At 38.4% G+C, this 19,670-nt stretch overlaps 1 protein-coding gene across 2 annotated transcripts in view; it reads right to left on the reverse strand.

Moving 5' to 3' along the window:
• Positions 1-19,670, reverse strand: part of DNAJC1 (DnaJ heat shock protein family (Hsp40) member C1) — a 244,355-nt gene that overhangs the window by 127,799 nt on the left and 96,886 nt on the right. For both annotated transcript variants that reach the window (XM_019035497.4, XM_063709708.1), the window contains exon 7: positions 19,392-19,482. In XM_019035497.4, the coding sequence (XP_018891042.3) occupies positions 19,392-19,482 (91 nt within the window). The remainder of the gene's footprint in view (positions 1-19,391; positions 19,483-19,670) is intronic.

The raw sequence follows: 19,670 nt of genomic DNA on the forward strand, positions 1-19,670 counted from the left end.
GCATGCTGTCTTCAAGAGACCCATCTCACAAGTAATGATACCCTTAGCCTCAAAATAAAGAAATGAAGGGAAAACTACCAAGCAAATGGAAAACAGAAAAAAGCAGGGGTTGCAATCCTAATTTAAAGATTAAAAAAGAAAAAAAAGGGCAATACATAATGGTAAAGGGTTCAATTCAACAAGACTTAACTATCCTATATATATATGCACCCAACACAGGAGGACCCAGATTCATAAAGCAAGTTCTTAGAGACCTAAAAAGAGACACAGATTCACCCACATTAATAGTTGAAGACTTCAACACTCCATTGACAGTATTAGACAGATCACTGAGGCAGAAAATTAACAAAGACATTCAGGACCCAAACTAAACAGTGAACCAAATGGATCTGATAAATCTCTACAGAACTTTCTACCCCCAAACAACAGAATATACATTCTTCTCCTTGCCACATGGCACATACTCTAAAATTGATCACATAATTGAACATTAAACTATCCTCAGCAAATGCAAAAGAACCAAAACCGTATTAAACACACTCTCAAACCACAGTGCAATAAAAACAGAAGACTAAAAAACTTGCTCAAAAGAATGCAATTACACAGAAATTAAATGACATACTCCTGAATGACTTTTAGACAAATCATGAAATAAAGGCAGAAATCAAGAAGTTCTTTGAAACTAATGAAAACAAAGATACAACATACCAGAATATCTGGGACACAGCTAAGGCAGTGTTAAGAGGGAAATTCATAGCGCTAAATGCCCACATCAAAAAGTCAGAAAGATCTCAAATTAACAACCTAACATCACAACGGAAAGAATTAGAGAAGCAAGAACAAATCAACTGCAAAGATAGCAGGAAACAAAACATAACCAAAATCAGAGCTGAAATGAGGGAGACAGAGACAAGAAAACCCATGCAAAAGATAAACAAATCCAAGAATGGATTTTTTTTTTAAATTTAAAAAGATAGGTAAGCTACTAGCTAGGCTAATAGAGAGAAAATCCAAAACAACACAATTAGAAATGATGAAGGGAATCATCATTACCACTGACCCCACAGAAGTAAAAATAACCAATAGAAACTACTACAGAAACCTCTATGCACACAAACTAGAAAACCTAGAAGAGACGGATAAATTCCTGGACACATACACCCTCCTAAGACTGAACCAGAAAGAAACTGATTCCTTGAATAGACCAACAATGAGCTCCAAAATTGAATCAGTAATAAATTAGGCTCCCAACTAAAAAAAGGCCAGGACCTGATGGATTCACAGCTGAATTCTACCAGATGTACAAAGAGCTGGTATCATTCCTACAGAAACAATTCCAAAAAACTGAGGAGGAAGGACTCCTCCCAAACTCATTCTATGAGGCCAGCATCATCCTGATACTAAAACCTGGCAGAGCTACAACAACAAAAAAACTTCAGGCCAATATCCTTGATTAACAGTGATGCAAAAATTACAACATATTTGCAAACTGAATCCAGCAGCACATCAAAAAGCTAATCCACCTCAATCAAGTATTCTTCAACCACAGGTAGCAAGGTTGGTACAACATAAGCAAATTAATAAATGTGATTCTTCACATAAACAGAACTAAAGACAAAAACTGCACGATTACCTGAATAGATACAGAAAAAGCTTTCAATAAAATTCAACACCCCTTTATGTTAAAAAAAACTCTCAATAAACTAGGTATTCCCTTTGAAAATTGGCACAAGACAGGGATGCCCTTTCTCACCACTTCTATTCAACACAGTATTGGAAGTCCTAGCTGAAGCAATTAGGCAAGAGAAAGAAATAAAGCACATTCAAATAAAAAGAGAGGAAACCAAACTGTCCCTGTTTGCAATTGACATGATTCTATATCTAGAAAACCCCACAGTTTCGGCCCAAAGCTCCTTTAGCTGGTAAACATCTTCAGCAAAGTTTCAGGATACAAATCAATGTACAAAAATCACTACCATTCCTATACTCCAACAACAGCCAAGCCTAGAGTCAAATCAGAAAGGCAATCCTATTCACAACTGCCGCAAAAAGAACAAAATACCTAGGAATACAGCCAACCAGGGAGGTGAAAGAGCTCTATGACGAGAATTACAAAACTCAAATAAAGAAATCAGAGAAGACACAAACAAGTGGAAAAACATCCCATGCTCGTGGATAGGAAGAATCATTATCATTTAAATGGTCATATTGCTCAAAGTAATTTACAGATTCAATGCTATTCCTATCAAATTAACAATGACATTCTTCACAGAACTAGACAAAACTATTTTAAAATTCATATGAAATGAAAAAGAGCCTGAATAGCCAAGGCAATCCTAAGCAAAAAAACAAAACTGGAGGCATCACACTACCTTACTTCAAACAATACTACAGGGCTACATAACCAAAACAGCATGGTACTGGTACAAAAACAGGCACATAGACCAATGGAACAGAACAGAGAGCCCAGAAATAAGGCTGCACACCTATAACCATCTGACCTTTGACAAAGCTGATAAAAACAAGCAATAAGTAAAGGACTCCCTATTCAATAAGTGGTGCTGGAATAACTGGCTAACCATATGCAGAAGATTGAAACTGGACCCCTTCTTTACACCATACACAAAAATCAACTAAAGATGGAGTAAATATTTAAACATAAAACCCAAAACTATAAAAACCCTGGAGGACAACATAGGCAATAGCAACCTGGATGTAGGAATGGGCAAAGATTTCATTACAAAGACACCAAAAGCAATTGAAACAAAAGCAAAAATTGACAACCGAGATTTAAACCTAAGAGCTTCTGCACAGCATAAAGAATGGGAGAAAATTTTTGAAAACTGCATGTGACAAAGGTCTAATATCCAGGATCTATAAGGAACTTCAATAAATATACAAGAGAAAAACAAACAACCCCATTAAAAAGTGAGCAAATGACATAAACAGACACTTTTCAAAAGAAGACATCCATGCAGCCAATAAGCACATGAAAAAAAGCTCCATATCACTGATTATTAGAGTAATGCAAATCAAAACCACAATGAGATACCATCTCCATCCAGTCAGAATGACTATTACTAAAAGGTCAAAAAATAACAGATGATGCCAAGGTTGTGGAGAAAAGGGAACACCTATACACTGTTGGTGGGAGTGAAAATTAGTTCAACCATTATGGAAGACAGTATGGTGATTCCTCAACGAGCTAAAAGCAGAACTACTATTTAACCTAGCAATACCATTACTGAGTATATACTCAGAGGAGTGTAAATCATTCTACCGTAAAGACACATGCACACAAATGTTCAATGCAGCACTATTCACAATAGCAAAGACATGGAATCAACCTGAATGCCCATCAATTACCAATTTGATAAAGAAAATATGGTACATATACATCATGGGATACTATGCAGCCATAAAATGTGGTACATATACACCATGGAATACTATGCAGCCATAAAAAAGAATGAAATCATGTCTTTTGCAGGAACATGGATGGAGCTGGAAGCTGTTATCCTTAGCAAACTAAACCAAGAATAGAAAACCAAATACCATATGTTTTCACTTACAAGTGAGAGCTAAATTATGAGAACTTATGAGCACAAAGAAGGAAACAAAAGACACTGGGGTCTACTTATGGAGGGTGGGAGGAGGGCGAGGAGTAGAAATGATAACTATTGGGTACTGGACTTAATATGTGGGTGATGAAATAATCTGTACAACAAGTCCCTGTGACATGAGTTTACCTATGTAAGCTTTTTTAAAGCTTATTTATTTATTTTTCTAAACTTTTAGGTTCACATGTTCCCCTGAACCTGAAAGTTTAAAAAATACATAAATAAATAAGCTTTAAAAAAATCTTTTTTCAAAATGTATTAGTTCATTCTCACATTGCTATAAATAACTGAGACTGGGTAACTGATAAAGAAAAGAGGTTTAAGTGGCTCACAGCTCTGCAGGTTGTACAGGAAGTGTGAATGCTTCTGCCTCTGGGGAGGTCTCAGGAAACTTTCAATTACGGCAGAAGGCAAAGGGAGAACAGGTGTCTTACATGGCAGGGGCAGAAACAAGAGAGAGAGAGGGAGGAGGTGCTACATGCTTTTAAACAAGCAGATCTCATGAGAACTCACTGTCTCAAGAAGAGCACGAAGGGGATTTGCTAAACCATTCATGAGACATTGCCCCCATGATCCAATCACCTCCCACCAGACCCCACCTCCAATACTGGTGATTATATTTCAACATGAGATTTGGGTGGGAGCACAGATCCCGACCACATGAGAAATTAACATAAAACTTCCATTTCAGAAAAAATGGAGAACTTTTCCACATTCCTCCCACTAAGAATTATAAAAAAGATAAAAGAGTAAACAAGTTATTTGTTTACTCATATCATATTAACCATTATATATAAAACAAACACAAGAAGAATTTGAAAGTTAAGAGAGAAGCCTGACCAGCTAGGTACTGCAGGACTCAAGAATACCCAGAGTGGTCAGTTCTACGAGTTTTCTTTGTGTTTCTTATATATCTCAGACTTGGTGCTGCAGAAACTAGCAACCCAGAAACACTAACAGGCACAGACACACACACACACAGGCAAAATAAAAACAAAAGCCTGCTCTCTCTAGCTAAAGGATCAAAAAAGAGACAGCATAGGCATTTATCTTTTGTCTAGAAGATAAAGCTTTTAGACAATAACCACTCTAATTCAGGCAAACAAGACAGAAAGTAGTGTCACCCCCATCCCACCACCCAGCATAAGAGCAAAGACTAATGGGAAACCTAGGCTTCTGCCATTGCCAGCCTGTAATGAGGCACCCAACCTCCCCACCAGGGTGATGTGAGAGAGAAGGCTAAAAGGTAAGGCGGATCCTTCCCCTGTTAATAAAGTCAGTGGAGACTATATGGGTAGCCTGAACCTCCATAACCACCCAGAAGTAATAGGTGTCTCTTCCTCTATCAGGCAGTGTGGTTACAGAGGAAGTCTAGTGGGCTGGTGTGATGGCTCACACCTGTAATCTCAGCACTTTGGGAGGCTGAGGGGGGTGGATGACCTGAGGTCAGGAGTTCAAGACCAGCCTGGCCAACATGGTGAAACCCTGTCTCTACTAAAAATATGAAAATTAGCCGGGTATGGTGGTGTGTGCCTGTAATCCCAGCTACCGGGGAGGCTGAGGCAGGAGAATCGCTTGAACCTGCGAGGCAGAGGTTGCAGTGAGCCAAGATCACGCCACTGCACTCCAGCCTGGACGAAACAGTGAGACTCCATATCCCCCACCCCCCCCCCCCCCAAAAAAAGAAAGGAAGCCTACTGAAGAATCAGGGCTTTCACAACTGCCCAATGGTAACAAAGCCATCCCCATATAATGTCAGTGGAGGTCAAGTGGGGTGCAGTTAAGTAGGTATTCCTGTTCCTCCTTCCAGGCAGCGGTTTTCAGTGGAGGCCTAGAGGCAAGCAGGAATATCCATACCCACCTGAGAATCCACAAACGCTCCGTTCCTCATCTGTTAAACAGACCACATAGGACACCTGGACTTCAATTCTACCTAGCAGTAACAGGCAGCACTACCCCTTCCATGGCTAGAGTATTGCCAGAGAAGACCAGGTAAAACAGAAGACTTAAATAAGGTCCAAAGTTTCATAATACCCCTAAATGTCCAAATTTAAATAAAAAATCAGTTGTTACACCAAGAACCAAGAATGCCTCAATTTGAATGACAAAAGGTAACAGATGCCAACAAGATAAAAGAGATATTTAAATTACTTGGCTAGGCATGGTGGCTCACACCTGTGATCCCAGCTCTTTGGGAGGCCAAGGTGGGCAGATCAACTGAGGTCAGGAGTTCGAGTCCAGCCTGGCCAACATGATGAAACCCTGTCTCTACTAAAAATACAAAATTAGCCGGCTGTGGTAGTGCATGCCTGTAATCCCAGCTACTCAGGAGGCTGAGGCAGGAGAATCGCTTGAACCCAGGAGGCGGAGGTTGCAGTGAGCCAAGACAGTACCACTGCATTCCAGCCTGGGCAACAGAGTGAGACTCCATCTCAAAAAAATAAATAAATAAATAATTATTTGACTGTGCTATCAAAGCAGCCATGTCATAAAGATATGACAAGCAATAATGAACACTCTTGAAACAAATAAAAAGTTTCAGCAAAAAAATAGAAGACATATAGAAGAACCAAATGGAAATGTCAGAATTGATGTGTACACTAACTGAAGTTAAAAACTTATTGGATGGGCTCAACAGCAGAATGAAGCAAACAGGGAAAAGAATCAGTGAATCTGAGGATAGAAAAACATAAAGTGCCCAATCTGAAAAACAAAGTAGACAAAAAAAAAAAAAAAAAGAAAAAAAAAAAGAACACAGCCCTGGGAAGTTTTGGGACTCTGAACAGCAACTTAAAAGCAGCAACAGAGAAACAAGACCTTATCTGTAGTAGAAGTACAATTCAAATGACAGTGTATTTCTCACCCCAAACCATAGAGGCCAGAAGGAAGTGGCACAGCACTTTTCAAATGCTGAAAGAAAATAACTGTTATACCTGAAGTCAATATCCTGTGACAATATCTTACCGGCATGAAGGGGAAACCAAGACATCCTGAGATGAAGGAAAACTAAAATAATTCGTCACCAGTGGACCTATCCTGCAATAATGGCTAAAGGAAACTCTATAAACAGAAAATAAATCATAAAAGAAAATGTATTGGACAACAAGGAAAGAAGAAAGGACAAAAGAGTAAAAATATGACTAAACGCAATAGACTTTCCTCCTGCTCTTGAGTTTTCTAATTATGTCTGACCATTAAATCAAAATTATAACCTTCAGTGTTATAAAGAAAATACTCAAGACAATGATACTATAAATAAAGAAGGTAAAGGGATTTAAGGGGAGGTAAGGTTTTTATATGTCACTTGAAATAGCAAAAATCTGACACCAGTAGACTGTGATGTTATGTATATATAACATTATACTTATTATACCCACTAAAAAGTGATACAAAGAAATATATTTAAAAAAACAACACTATAAATTCAAGTGGCATTCTAAAAAATGTTGAGCCACAGAGAGGCAGAAAGAAGAAAACAAAGAAATGATAATAAGAGAGAAAAAATAGGAAATAAACAATACAATAGCAGACTTAAGCCCTAACATATCAATCACTATATTAAATGTAAATGGTTTAAATACACAAATTGTCTATTTAACACACACACACATGGTCTTTCACCTTTTTTACATATATATGCTATTTATAACAGAGAAATTCTATCTGTAATAGAGAAAAAAGAGAAATGATAATGAGAAATAATAGAAAACAAAAAATAAAATGGCAGACTTAAGCCCTAACATATCAATCACTATATTAAATATAAACAGTTTAAATATACAAACCATTTAATACACACACACAAACATATACACACATGGTTTTTCATCTTTTTTACATATATATATATATATGCTATCTATAACAAACTCATTTCAAATATAACAATATGGGTAGATTGAAAGTAAAAGGATTGGAAAGATATACCATACAAACATTAATCAAAAGAAAGTAGCAGTAGTTATATTAATATCAGGTAAGGTAAAGTAGACTATAAAGCAAAAACAAATTATCAGGAATGAAGAGAGACATTATATAATGATAAAAAGATCCATCAAGATGGCATAGCAATCCTAAATGTGTGTGCACCAAACAACAGAGCTGCAAAACATGTGAAACAAAAACTGATGGAACTGGAGACAAATTTATAATTACAGTCAAAAAGTCCAATAGCCCCTCTCAATAATTAATAGCATAACTAAATATATAAATAAGCAATGATACACAACTCAACAATGCCATCAGCCAACTGGATGTAACTGACATTTATAGAACACTCCAATTCACCACAGCAGAATACACATTCTTTTCAAATGTCCATGGAATATATGCCAAGATGGATCATATCTTGGGCCATAAAACAGACCTGAACAAACTTAAAGGAATTTACTCATACAGAGTATGCTTCCTAATGAAAAGGGAATCAAACTACTAATGTTTAATAGAAATATAACAAAAAAGTCTCTGAACATTTGGAAACGAAGCAATATACTTTTAAATAATCAATGGATCAAAGAGGAAATCTCAAGAAAAAAAATACTGAGCTGAGTCAAATAAAAATATATCAAAATATGTGGCCAAGTGCGGTGGCTCACACCTGTAATTTGAGCACTTTGGAAGGCCAAGGTGGGTGGATCACTTGAGGTCAGGAGTTCAAGACCAGCCTGGGCCAACATGGTAAAACCTTATCTCTACTAAAAACAAAAAAATTAGCCGGGCATGGTGGCACGTGCTGTAATCCCAGCTACTCAGGAGGCTGAGGTGAGAGAATTGCTGGAACCCAGGGGGCGGAGGTTGCAGTGAGCCGAGATCACACCACTGCACTTCAGCCTGGGCCACAGAGTGAGACTCAGCAAAAAAAAAAAAAAAAAAAATTCAAAATATATGAGACATAGCCAAAGCAGTGCTGAGAGGGAAATGTATAGCATTAAATGCTGACATTAGAAAAGAAAAAAAGCCTCAAATTAATAATCTAAACTTCCATGTCAAGAAATTATAAAAAGAAGACCAAAACAATCCAAAAGCAAGCAGAAGGAAAGAAGTAATAAAAATAAGAGCAGAAATCAATGAAATTGAAAACAAAAACCATAGAGAAAATCAATTAAACAAAGAACTGATCCTTTGAAAAGATCAACATCTGGCGAATCTGACAAAGGAAACAGAAGACAAAAGTTACCTATATTAAAAAGGAGAAATCACTACAGGGCATGCAGACATCAAAAGGATAAAAAGCAAATATTAGGAACAACTCTAGATACATGTATTTGACAACTTAGATGAAAAAGACCAATTGCTCAAAAAACACAAACTATCTCAATTCACTCATGAAACAGATAAATGAAACATGAAATAGATATTTTAATAGCTCTATAACTATAAATCCAATTTAATTTGTTATTTTAATACTCCAAAGAAAGAAATATTCAGGCTCAGATGATCTCCCCAGAGAATTCTGCCAAACATTTGAAGAATTAATACCAGTGTTAGACATTCTCTTTCAGAAAATAGAAGAGGAAGGCTGGGCATGACGGCTCACGCCTGTAATCCCAACACTTAGGGAGGCCAAGGCAAGCAGATCACTTCAGGTCACGAGTTCGAGACCAGCCTGGCCAACACGGTGAAACCTCATCTTTACTAAAAATACAAAAATTAGCCAGGTATGGTGGCAGGCACCTGTAATCCCACCTACTTGGGAGGCTAAGGCAAGAGAATCACTTGAACCTGGGAGGCGTAGATTGCAGTGAGCCAAGATTGCACGATTGCACCCCAGCCTGGGCAACAAGAGCAAAACTCTGTTTTTCAAAAGAAAAAGAAAATAGAAGAGGAGAGAAAGCTTCCTATTTCATTATATATGAAGCTGGTATTACCAATACCAAGGTAATACAAAGATAATGCAAAAAGAGAAAGCTAATGCTATGGTTTGAACGTTTGTGTCCCCTCCAAAATTCATGTAGAAACAGTCTCCAAAGAGGTGGAGCCTTTGGAAAGTGATTATGTCATGAGGGCTCCTACCTCATAAATAGGATTAAAGCCCTTACAAAAGAGGCTTCACACAGCATTCTGTCCCCTTTCTTCTTCTATCTCTTCTGCCATGTGAGGACACAGCATTCATCTCCCCTAGAGGATGCAGCAACAAGGTGCCATCTTGGAAACAGAGACCAGGGCCTCATCAGATACTAAACTTGCTGGTATCTTGATCTTGGACTTCTCAGACTCCACAAGTGTGAGAAATAAATTTCTGTTGATCATAAATTACCCAGTCTCAGTTATTTTGTATAGCAGCACAAAATAAACTAAAATAGAAAGTAGTAGTGAGAACCGATGGTGCTACTATAACAAATACCTGAAAATGTAGAAGTGGCTTTGAAATTGGGTAATGGGTAGAAGCCAGAATAGCTTTGAAGTGCATGCTAAAGCATTAAGCATGTTTCCAGTGAGAGCTCTGCAGAAGAGGAGAGCTGTAGAGAAACCTCAGTCATCTTAGAGATGATCTAAGTAGTAGTTGTGATCAGAATGCTCGTAGAAATATGGACAGTAAAGGCCATTCTGATAAGGCGTTAGTTGGAAATGAGGAGCAGTTTATTGGAAACTGGAAGAAGGGCCACCCTTGCTGCAAAGTAGCAATGAACTTGGCTGAATTGTGTTTTGTGTCCTATTACTTTGTGGAAGGCAGAACTTAAGAGCAATGGGCTAGGGTATTTGGTGGATGACATCTCTAAGTAAATTGTTCAGGATGCTTCATGGCTTCTCTTGACTACTTATAGTAAAATGCAAGAAGAGAGAAACAAATTAAATATAAAATTTGTAATTAAAAGGAAAGCAGAAGTTAAAGATTTAAAAAATTCTCAGCCTGGTCAGGTTTTAAAGTATGCTTGAGGGAGAATGCCAACGGTGTCACCAAGCAAACATTTGATAAGGAGATTTAATATGAATAGAAGGAAGACAGATGCTATTCATCAAGACAATGGAAGAATGACCGCAAAGGCATTTTGGAGATTATCTGTGCTGCCCTTCTCATAGCAGGCTCAGAGCACCAGGTCCTTGAGGGCAGAACAGTTTCAAAAAAGGGGCCCAAAACACTTGTGAAACCATGGGGCTTGTTGCTCAGGATGTCTTGTTTCTTTCCCAAACATTCAGACACAATGTTCCTCAGTCACCTCAGGTACAGCTCATGCAGGCCACCACTTCAGGCCACCACTTCAGGGGGCACAAGCAGTAAAACTTGGTGGCATCCATGTGGTGCTAACTCTGCAGGTGCACAGAGTACATGAGTTGTGGAGACATGTCTACCTAGATTTCAACAGATGCCTCATAGAGCCTTGGGGCCCAGGCAAGGAAATGCCACAAAAGGGGGCTGCTAGAGACAGCCCCAACTAGGGAAATGCCCAGTGGAGCAATAGAAGTGGGGCCACCACTAAGACCTCAGAACTGCAGAGCCACCAGCATGCAACTTCAGCCTGGGAGAGCTTGCAGGCATGAGACTCCAGCCTGTGATAGCTGCCCTGTGGGCTGTGACCAACAAAATTATAGTGCTGGGGCTGCCCAGAGCCTTGCGGACCCAACCTCTACTCTCGTGTGTCTGGAAGATGAAACATGAAGTCAAAGTTGATTATTCTCAGGCCTCAAAAATTAATGGTGTTTGCCATGTTGGGTTTTCAGCTTACTTGGGGACTGTTACCCCTTTATTCTTTCCTATTTCTCCCTCTTTGCACGAGAATATCAATTTTATGCCTGTCCCATCATTATAATCTGGAAGCATATAAATTGTTTGATTTCACAGGTTCACAGGTAGAGGGGAATTGGCCTCAGAATGAATCGTACACCTTGAGTCTCACCCATATCTGATTTAGATTATATTTAGATAAGACTATAGACCTTAAACTTTAAAGTTGATGCTGGAGTGAGTTACGGCTTTGGGGGCTATTGGTATTTAATTAATATGTTTTGCATGTGAGAAGGATATAAATTTTGGAAGGGGGGGGTCAGAAGTGAAATGCTATGGTTTCAATGTTTGAGTCCTTCCAAAATTTATGTGGAAGCAACCTCCAATGCAATAGTATTAAGAGGAAAAGGCCACTGGGAGGTGATGAGGTCATGAGGGCTCTTCCCTCTTGAAAAAATTAAGACTCTTACAAAAGAGACTTCACACAGCATTCAACCCCTTTTCCCCTTCTGTTCCTTGTGAGGACATGTGTTTGTGCCCTGCGGAGGATGTAGCAACAAGGTGCCATCTTGGAAGCAGACAGAAACCTTTGCCAGACACCAAACCTACTGATGCCCTGATCTTGGACTCCCCAGCATCAAGAAGAGAATTAAATTTCTGTTCATTATAAATTAGCCAGTCTTAGGTTATTTCCCAGGTATTTTGTTATAGCACAAATGGACAATGACAATTACAGACCAGTATCTCTCATGAATATAGATGTAAAACTCTTTAACAAAATAGTAGCAAATAGAATTCAGCAATAAGAATTATATACCATGTCCTCGTGGTGTTTACTCCAAGTATGCATAGCTGGTTCAATATTCAAAATCCAATAATGTAATATATCATATTAATACACCAAAAATGAACTATTACATAATCACAATTATTGATAGAGGAAAAAAAACACTTCACAAAATTCAACACCCCGTCATGATTTTAAAAAATGCTCAGAAAACTAGGAATAGAGGGAAACTTTATTAACTTCATGTACAGCAGGGGTCCTCAACCCCTGGGCCATGGACTTAGGAACCAGACCGCCTAGCAGGAGGTGAGCGGCAGGAGGACAAGCATTACTGTCTGCGCCCTGCTTCCTGTCAGATCAGCAGCGGCATTAGATTCTCAAGGATCTAAGTTGCACAATCCTTATAAGAATCTAACTACAGTTTCATTACAAAACCATCCCCCACTGCCACCAGGTGCATGGAAAAACTGTCTTCCACGAAATCGTTCCCTGGTGAGAAAAAGGTTGGGGACCACTGATGTAAAGCATCTACAAAATACCTACAGCTTACATCATACTTAACGGTGTAATACTAAATGCTTTCCCCTTAAGGTTTGGAATAAGGCAAGGATGCCCACTCCCACCACACTTTGTTGTACATAGTACCAAAATTCTAGCTAGTACTATAAGGCAGGAAAAGGAAATAAAATGCATAGATTGTAAAGGAAGAAGTAAATCTGTCCCCACGGTCAGATGACATAACTGTCTACATAGAAAATCCAAGGAAGCTACATTAAAAAATCTTAGCACTAATACGTAAATTCAGCAAGTTAGCAAAACAAATATCTGCATTCAAAAATCAATTGAATTTCTTACACACAGTGAACATGTGGAAACTGAAATTAAAATCCAACCCCATTCATAACCACTCAAAATAAAGAGAAGCAGGTATAAACCTAACAAAACACACACAGGATTTAATTTGCTAACAACTACAAAAGACTGAAGAAATAAATCAATGAAGATATAAATAATTAATGAAGAAACATACTATATTCATAGATTTGGAATACTCAATGGTAAATATATCAATCCTCTCCAAACTGAAATATAATCATGTACCACATTATGATATTTTAGTCAATAATGGTCCACATATATGATGGTGGCCCCATAAGATTATAATGGAGCCACTGTAAAGTCATGGCGCAATGCATTACTCATGTGTTGTGATGCTGGTATAAACCCACTGCACTGCCAGTTATATAAAAGTATAGCACATTCAATTGTGCACAGTACACAACACTTGATTATAATAAATAAGCATGTTATTAGGTTATGTATTTACTATACTATACTTTTTTTTTTTTTTTTTTCCAGACAGAGTCTTGCTCTTGTTGCCCAGGCTGGAGTGCAATGGCACGATCTTGGCTCACTGCAACCTCCACCTCCCGGGTTCAAGCAATTCTTGTGTCTCAGCCTCCCAAGTAGCAGGCATTATAGACATGTGCCACCACAGCCAGATAATTTTTGTATTTTTTAGTACATGTATATTTAGTACATGACGAGGTTTTGCCATGTTGGCCAGGCCAGAATATACTATACTTCCTAACATTACTTTAGAGAGTATTCCTTCTACTTACTAAAAAAAAAAAAGAAGATGGCTGATTAGAAGCAGCTGCAGTCTACAACACTCAGAGAGAGGAACAAAAGGGGTGAGTGAATTCAGCACCTTCAACTGAAATATCCAGGTTCTCACATTGGGACTGACTAGGCAAACTACTTGACCCATGGAAAATGAAGAAAAGTGGGGTGGGGTGATGGCCCCCCAGGGAGTGGCATGAAGCTAAAGGAACCCCCAACCCCAGCCAAGGGAAGCAGTGAGTGACTGCAACCACGCCTGGGAAACCACACTTCTCTCACATATCTTTGCAATCCATGAATCAGGAGATCCCCTCAAGAGCCTATGCCACGAGGTCCTTGGGTACAATACACAGAGCTATGTGGAGTCTTGGCAGAGCAGCCACTGAGGCACACACAGAGGCTGAGAGTTTTACATACTCCAGCCCTGGGATCCCTGGCAAGGCAGGCAATCCATCTGTACATATCCCTAGGAAGGGGGCTGAATCCAGGGAGACAAGCAGCATCATTCTGCAGGCCCCACTTCTATGGCACCTCACGAGTTAAGACCCACTGGGGCTCGGAATTACAGCTGGCCAACAGCAACAGGCTGGAGTCTACCTGAGACAGGACCTGGGGCAAGGGGCATGTGCCATCTCTGCAATTCAGCAGACTTGGCCATTCCAACCTGCTGGCTTTGGAGTATACAGACAGTCCAAATGAGGAAGGATCCCCCACAGTGCAGCACAGCTGCCTTGCCAAGACTTGCAAGACTGCTTCTTTAAGCGGGACCCCAATTCATTCTTCCTCACTGGGCTGGACCTCCCTGTGGGGGCTTCAGCCACTCCAGCCAGAGTTCTAAGAACAGAGCTCTGATCTGTTGAGGACGGGAATGGGATCAGGGACCTACTTGAACAAGCAGTCCTGCTGCCTTTTGGTAGAACAGGTATCCTGCATTGCGGGGGGACCCTTCCTAGTCCAGACTGTTTGGATTCTCCAAAGCTGGCAGGCTGGAACTCAAAGCTGAGTCTACTGAACCGCAGAGGCCACCCCTCTGCCTAGGAGCTTTGTCTCAGAAAGAGATCAGAGCTGGAAACTTTCCAGGACTGGAAGTTGCTGTGGGTGTCAGTGAGTGATTGGTGAGTGAATGTGAAGGCCTCGGACATTACTGTGTAACATGGTAGACTTTGTAAACACAGTACACTTAGGCTACACCAACTTTACTTTCAGAAATTTTCTTCAATAGGCTGGGTGCAGCAGCTCACACCTGTAATCCCAACACTTTGAGAGGCCGAGACAGGTGGATCACCTGAGGTCACGAGTTCGAGACCAGCCTGGACAACATGGTGAAACCCCGTTTCTACTAAAAATACAAAAATTAGCCGGTCATGGTGGTGCACACCCGTAATCCTGGCTACTCGGGAGGCTGAGACAGAAGAATCACTTGAACCTGGGAGGCGGAGGTTGCAGTGAGCCAAGATTGCACCACTGCACTTGAGCCTGGGTGGCAGAGTGAGACTCCATCTCAAAAAAAAAAGCAAAAGAAAAAAAAAAGATAAAGAAATTTGACTAATTAAACTATAGCCATAAACACTTATATATTCAATTGGATAAAAATTTTCTGAATCATTGCCATGGGGAAACTAAGACTGCATTATATTTGTACATACACAGCATTATGATTTGAAATATTAAGGGAATTGTAAATTTATATTTGAGTTGTATGATTTTAAAATTTCACACTTCCATTGGTATTCAAATATCCTAGGATATTATACTGTACCCTAGGTAAAAGTACCTAGGATAAAATACTATATTCTTTAGATATTATCTGCCTACATATAAACTGTTTTGGAACGAGGGCTCCTATTAGATTTTAGGTTTTATAACATGAAATGGCATAAGGTACAGAGATTCTATTAGGTCATGTTTTCAGATATGCTGGAGCTAGTGATCAGTTATATGCCTCCGCATAAGTTATCTCAGAGAGTATGCTCCCATCCATGAGCACCCTATGTTACCACAGGCAAAGTGTTCTAACCTAAACTGCGGCTGCTCTTTCTCAATCTATTTTTTCTTCTTCCCTACCAACCCCTGAATCAACTACTTTCTTCATGAACCTGAGTTTTCTAGAAAATCACTCTTCCTTTAGTCTTAAGGAAGGTGACTAAATTTTCTCATCCTGCCACACTGAAAAGTCACATTCTGTCCCCCCACTTTCTCGCTAAGTGCTTCATCCTACAGGGTGTCCCTGAGGCACCCCTACTTCAGTCCCTTTCTGGGGCATGCAACAAGGACCACAAAACAAGAAGAAAAACATAACTAATGTTGGGAACTATTTCTCCATATTTAAATGAAGTACTTGGCAGTAGAGTTTTGATTATTTAATTCTGGTTTTGTTTTAAAATCATACAAGGTACAAAGAAAGGGGTCAAGGAAATAATCGAGTTTACTTCTATCCTTTCCTTTCCTTGTCTATTCAAATTGTGACCTTCATAATTTCTTTATAAAGTAAGTCAAACATGTCTTTTTCTCATGCGATATGGGCTGTTTTAGTACATAGAATTCTCTTTTATTAATTTAGAATAAAACATATAATTAGAGAATGTAAAAAATCATTAACCCTCAAAAGTCTAATATTTATAAGTATTCAACTTATTTAAAACTAAACCACAAAACTGATTAAAAGCTTATAATAAAAAGTGCCCCAAATTTCCCAAATATATATCAATAATTTTTTTACAGAAAGACTTCTCAGAAGGATATTTATTTTTAAGAAATCACCCTTTTCACTGCCCCCCCATATCTAAAATGCCATTTTAATAAGACTATCACACCCTACTCAAAGTAGTTCTAGTGCAGCCCTCAGAGAATACTGTACAATCTAAGCAGTAAAGCAGATGAGGGCAGATTAGCAATTAGGTCATGAAAAATAGGCAGCATAAAACAGCTATTGCTAATCTACATGAGATGCATTTACTCGATTAAGTAGACAGAAATGTTATTATGAACTTGATATTCTGATGATGGTCTTTAAAATTAAGAAGGATGGGGCAAATGAAATGCACATTGGGGGATTTGGGGCCTTTATGTATTAATTCTAAAGGATACAATGCAGAATACTGTAATGAAGTTAATAAAATTAATTAAAATATTCTTTGTATGTAACCATTAGAGACTACATTAAAAAATACATGACAGTCTGACATTGTTAACAGTAAATGTGGCTGTTCTTTAACATTCTTAATGTTGATACCATCACCTTTTCTAAATATACCACTGATAAAAGAAGCATGCAAGATGACAATCTTATTATTCACAGCATAGTGTGAGGAATGTTTTTAATATGCTTTCTGGTATTATTCCATTCTGAGTTTCAATAACTGATAAGCCAGTGATGAATTTTCAAATGTTTTACAAGACTGTTACACATTTTCACTTTCAGATATTTATATGTTTTTTAGTTTGTGATTTTTACATAATCAGACAATGACAAAATTAAAAGAGACTTTTTTTTTGAGACAGAGTCTTGCTCTGTCACCCAGGCTGGAGTTCAGTGGCACGATCTCGACTCACTGCAATGTCTGCCTCCCGGGTTCAGGCGATTCTCCTGCCTCAGCCTCCCGAATAGTGGGGATTATAGGCGTCCACCACCATGCCCAGCTAATTTTTGTCTTTTTAGTAGAGATGGGGTTTCACCATGTTGTCCAGGTGGGTCTCGAACTCCTGACCTCTGGTGATCCGCCTGTCTTGGCCTCCCAAAATGCTGGGATTACAGGTGTGAGCCACTGTGCCCGGCCAACAGGAGACTATTAAATCTGTTTGAGAATTACATCAAACTCTTAAGCAGAACAAAAGTCATTGGACAATTTTGGAAAAATAGTTAACTCCGAAAGGAGCTTTTGTATAGTGATAAACACTTCATGTTTAACCTAATTTCAAAAGGGGTAGTGTATATACTTAGTCTTGTTACTGTTAAATAATTCTAACACATCTACCAAAATTATAACAATTTTTTTTAACAAAAAATTACATAGAAATGATAAGCTGTGTCCATGAGAGCAATGAAATGTAGTATATTCACGTTGCCTCTACAGGTAAATTTTGGATTAATTTTATATTTTTCTTTTTTCTTTTTTTTGAGACAGAGTTTCACTCTTGTCACCCAGGCTGGAGTGCAATGGCGTGATCTTGGCTCACTGCAACCTCCACCTCCCAGGTTCAAGTGATTCTCCTGCCTCAGCTCCCGAGTAGATGGGATTACAGGTGTCCGCCACCATGCCTGGCTAATTTTTGTATTTTTAGTAGAGACGGGGTTTTTATGTTGGCTAGGCTGGTCTCCTGACCTCAGGTGATCCGCCCACCCCGGCCTCCAAAAGAGCTGGGATTACAGGCGTAAGCCACTGTGCCTGGCCGATATTCTTCTCTTTTCTTACAAATGTAATTTTTCTTCTCCTTGTGATTAGTCTGAAAAGGCTTAGAAATTGTAATGTACCAATTTTTCCTAAAATAACAATTATATAAAAATGACAAGAGTTTCATTTGCACACTCCGACTTCTTAACACATATGTCAACCTTGGCATGTAATAATCCTCTATCATTCTTACTCCTTCTTCTTAACAGAAGTCTACTTTAAACAATTATATAGTTGATCTGAATATTATTTTTTATTTGTAAGTACTGAAACTTTTTGAATTAAATTATGTGCTTCTTGAGATGGTGTTTTACATGGCTAGGTGCTCAGTGGATGCTCATTAATATTCATGGCATTACATGAATTCATACATCTATCCATTTACGGAACATTTATTATGTGCCAGGAACCTGTTTGATGCTACAGACACAGAGATGAACAGTCTCTGTTCTAAAGCTGTCCAGACACCTGAAGGATTGTGACAGACTGAAAAATGAACCCCTAAAATGACCACACCCAAATCCCTACAACCTGGGACATAACAGTGAACAAAACAGATAAAGTCCTTACCCTCATGGAGCTTACATTCTACTGGGGGTGGGGGGTTGGAAATCAGATGGTAAACAAAACTAATATATAAATTAAAGTAGTATTAAGTGCTTGGAATAAAAATAAAGAAATGCAAAGAGACACAGTATATATGTGTGGGAGCCAAGATGTAGATAAGGCAAAAATAGACAAAAGGACTGCGGCTGAGAAAATACCTTTTTACATAATATGTTCAACTTTTCCTAAAATCAGCAAGAACTGTCTTTGTGTTCAATGGAAGATTTCTTTTCAACATACTGATAATTTATACAAGGTTGTTCATACTATATAACAATACTGCAAATGAAACAAAGACTTTCAAAACAAAAATCATTGGTATTTTCAGGTTTCCTAACTACAACTGTCACACAGAAAGTTGGGTGATTAACTGGTTAAACTAGCACTAAATATCAACTGTAATTACAGTACTGAAGTATTTTATGGCTTTGCAGACTTTGGATGCCCCTAGATTTGAGGAGTTACATGACTCAAGCTGATTTTATCCTTCCTTCTGATATCAAACTTTGGGTGGTAAAGTAATGCTATAATGTAGGATGTTCCATGTCAAATACATTAAGTACAAGTGACTCCACTAGGGAGTGGGGGGGAAAAAAAAAAGAAAACCAGAAAATTTAATTACTGCTGAATTTAAAAGATAATTCACATTTAAATAATTAATTTTATATGACATTGTTAAAACACTAATGTTTAAAACTCACTTTGAAGTGTTTCAAGTTCAGTTCTAGTCAGTGCATCTTCCTTTTCCTTCGATCTTGTTTCTTTATATTTAGCATAAAACTGCCCAGCATCCTTAAAAAAAAAGTTATACATAAATTAACATAAAAATCAGTGTGCTTCAATAATATTTTCCATATAACTTAATTTTAAAGCATTATATTCATTTTATAAGTAGGCTTTCTTTTTGTTTTCAAATTTTATGATGAGCAGAAATTAAACATTTCTCTATGATGTTTCTCTCCTGGAGAGCCAGTTACAAT

Source organism: Gorilla gorilla, chromosome 8 (genome assembly GCF_029281585.2).
Source record: "Gorilla gorilla gorilla isolate KB3781 chromosome 8, NHGRI_mGorGor1-v2.1_pri, whole genome shotgun sequence".
NCBI lineage: Eukaryota > Metazoa > Chordata > Mammalia > Primates > Hominidae > Gorilla > Gorilla gorilla.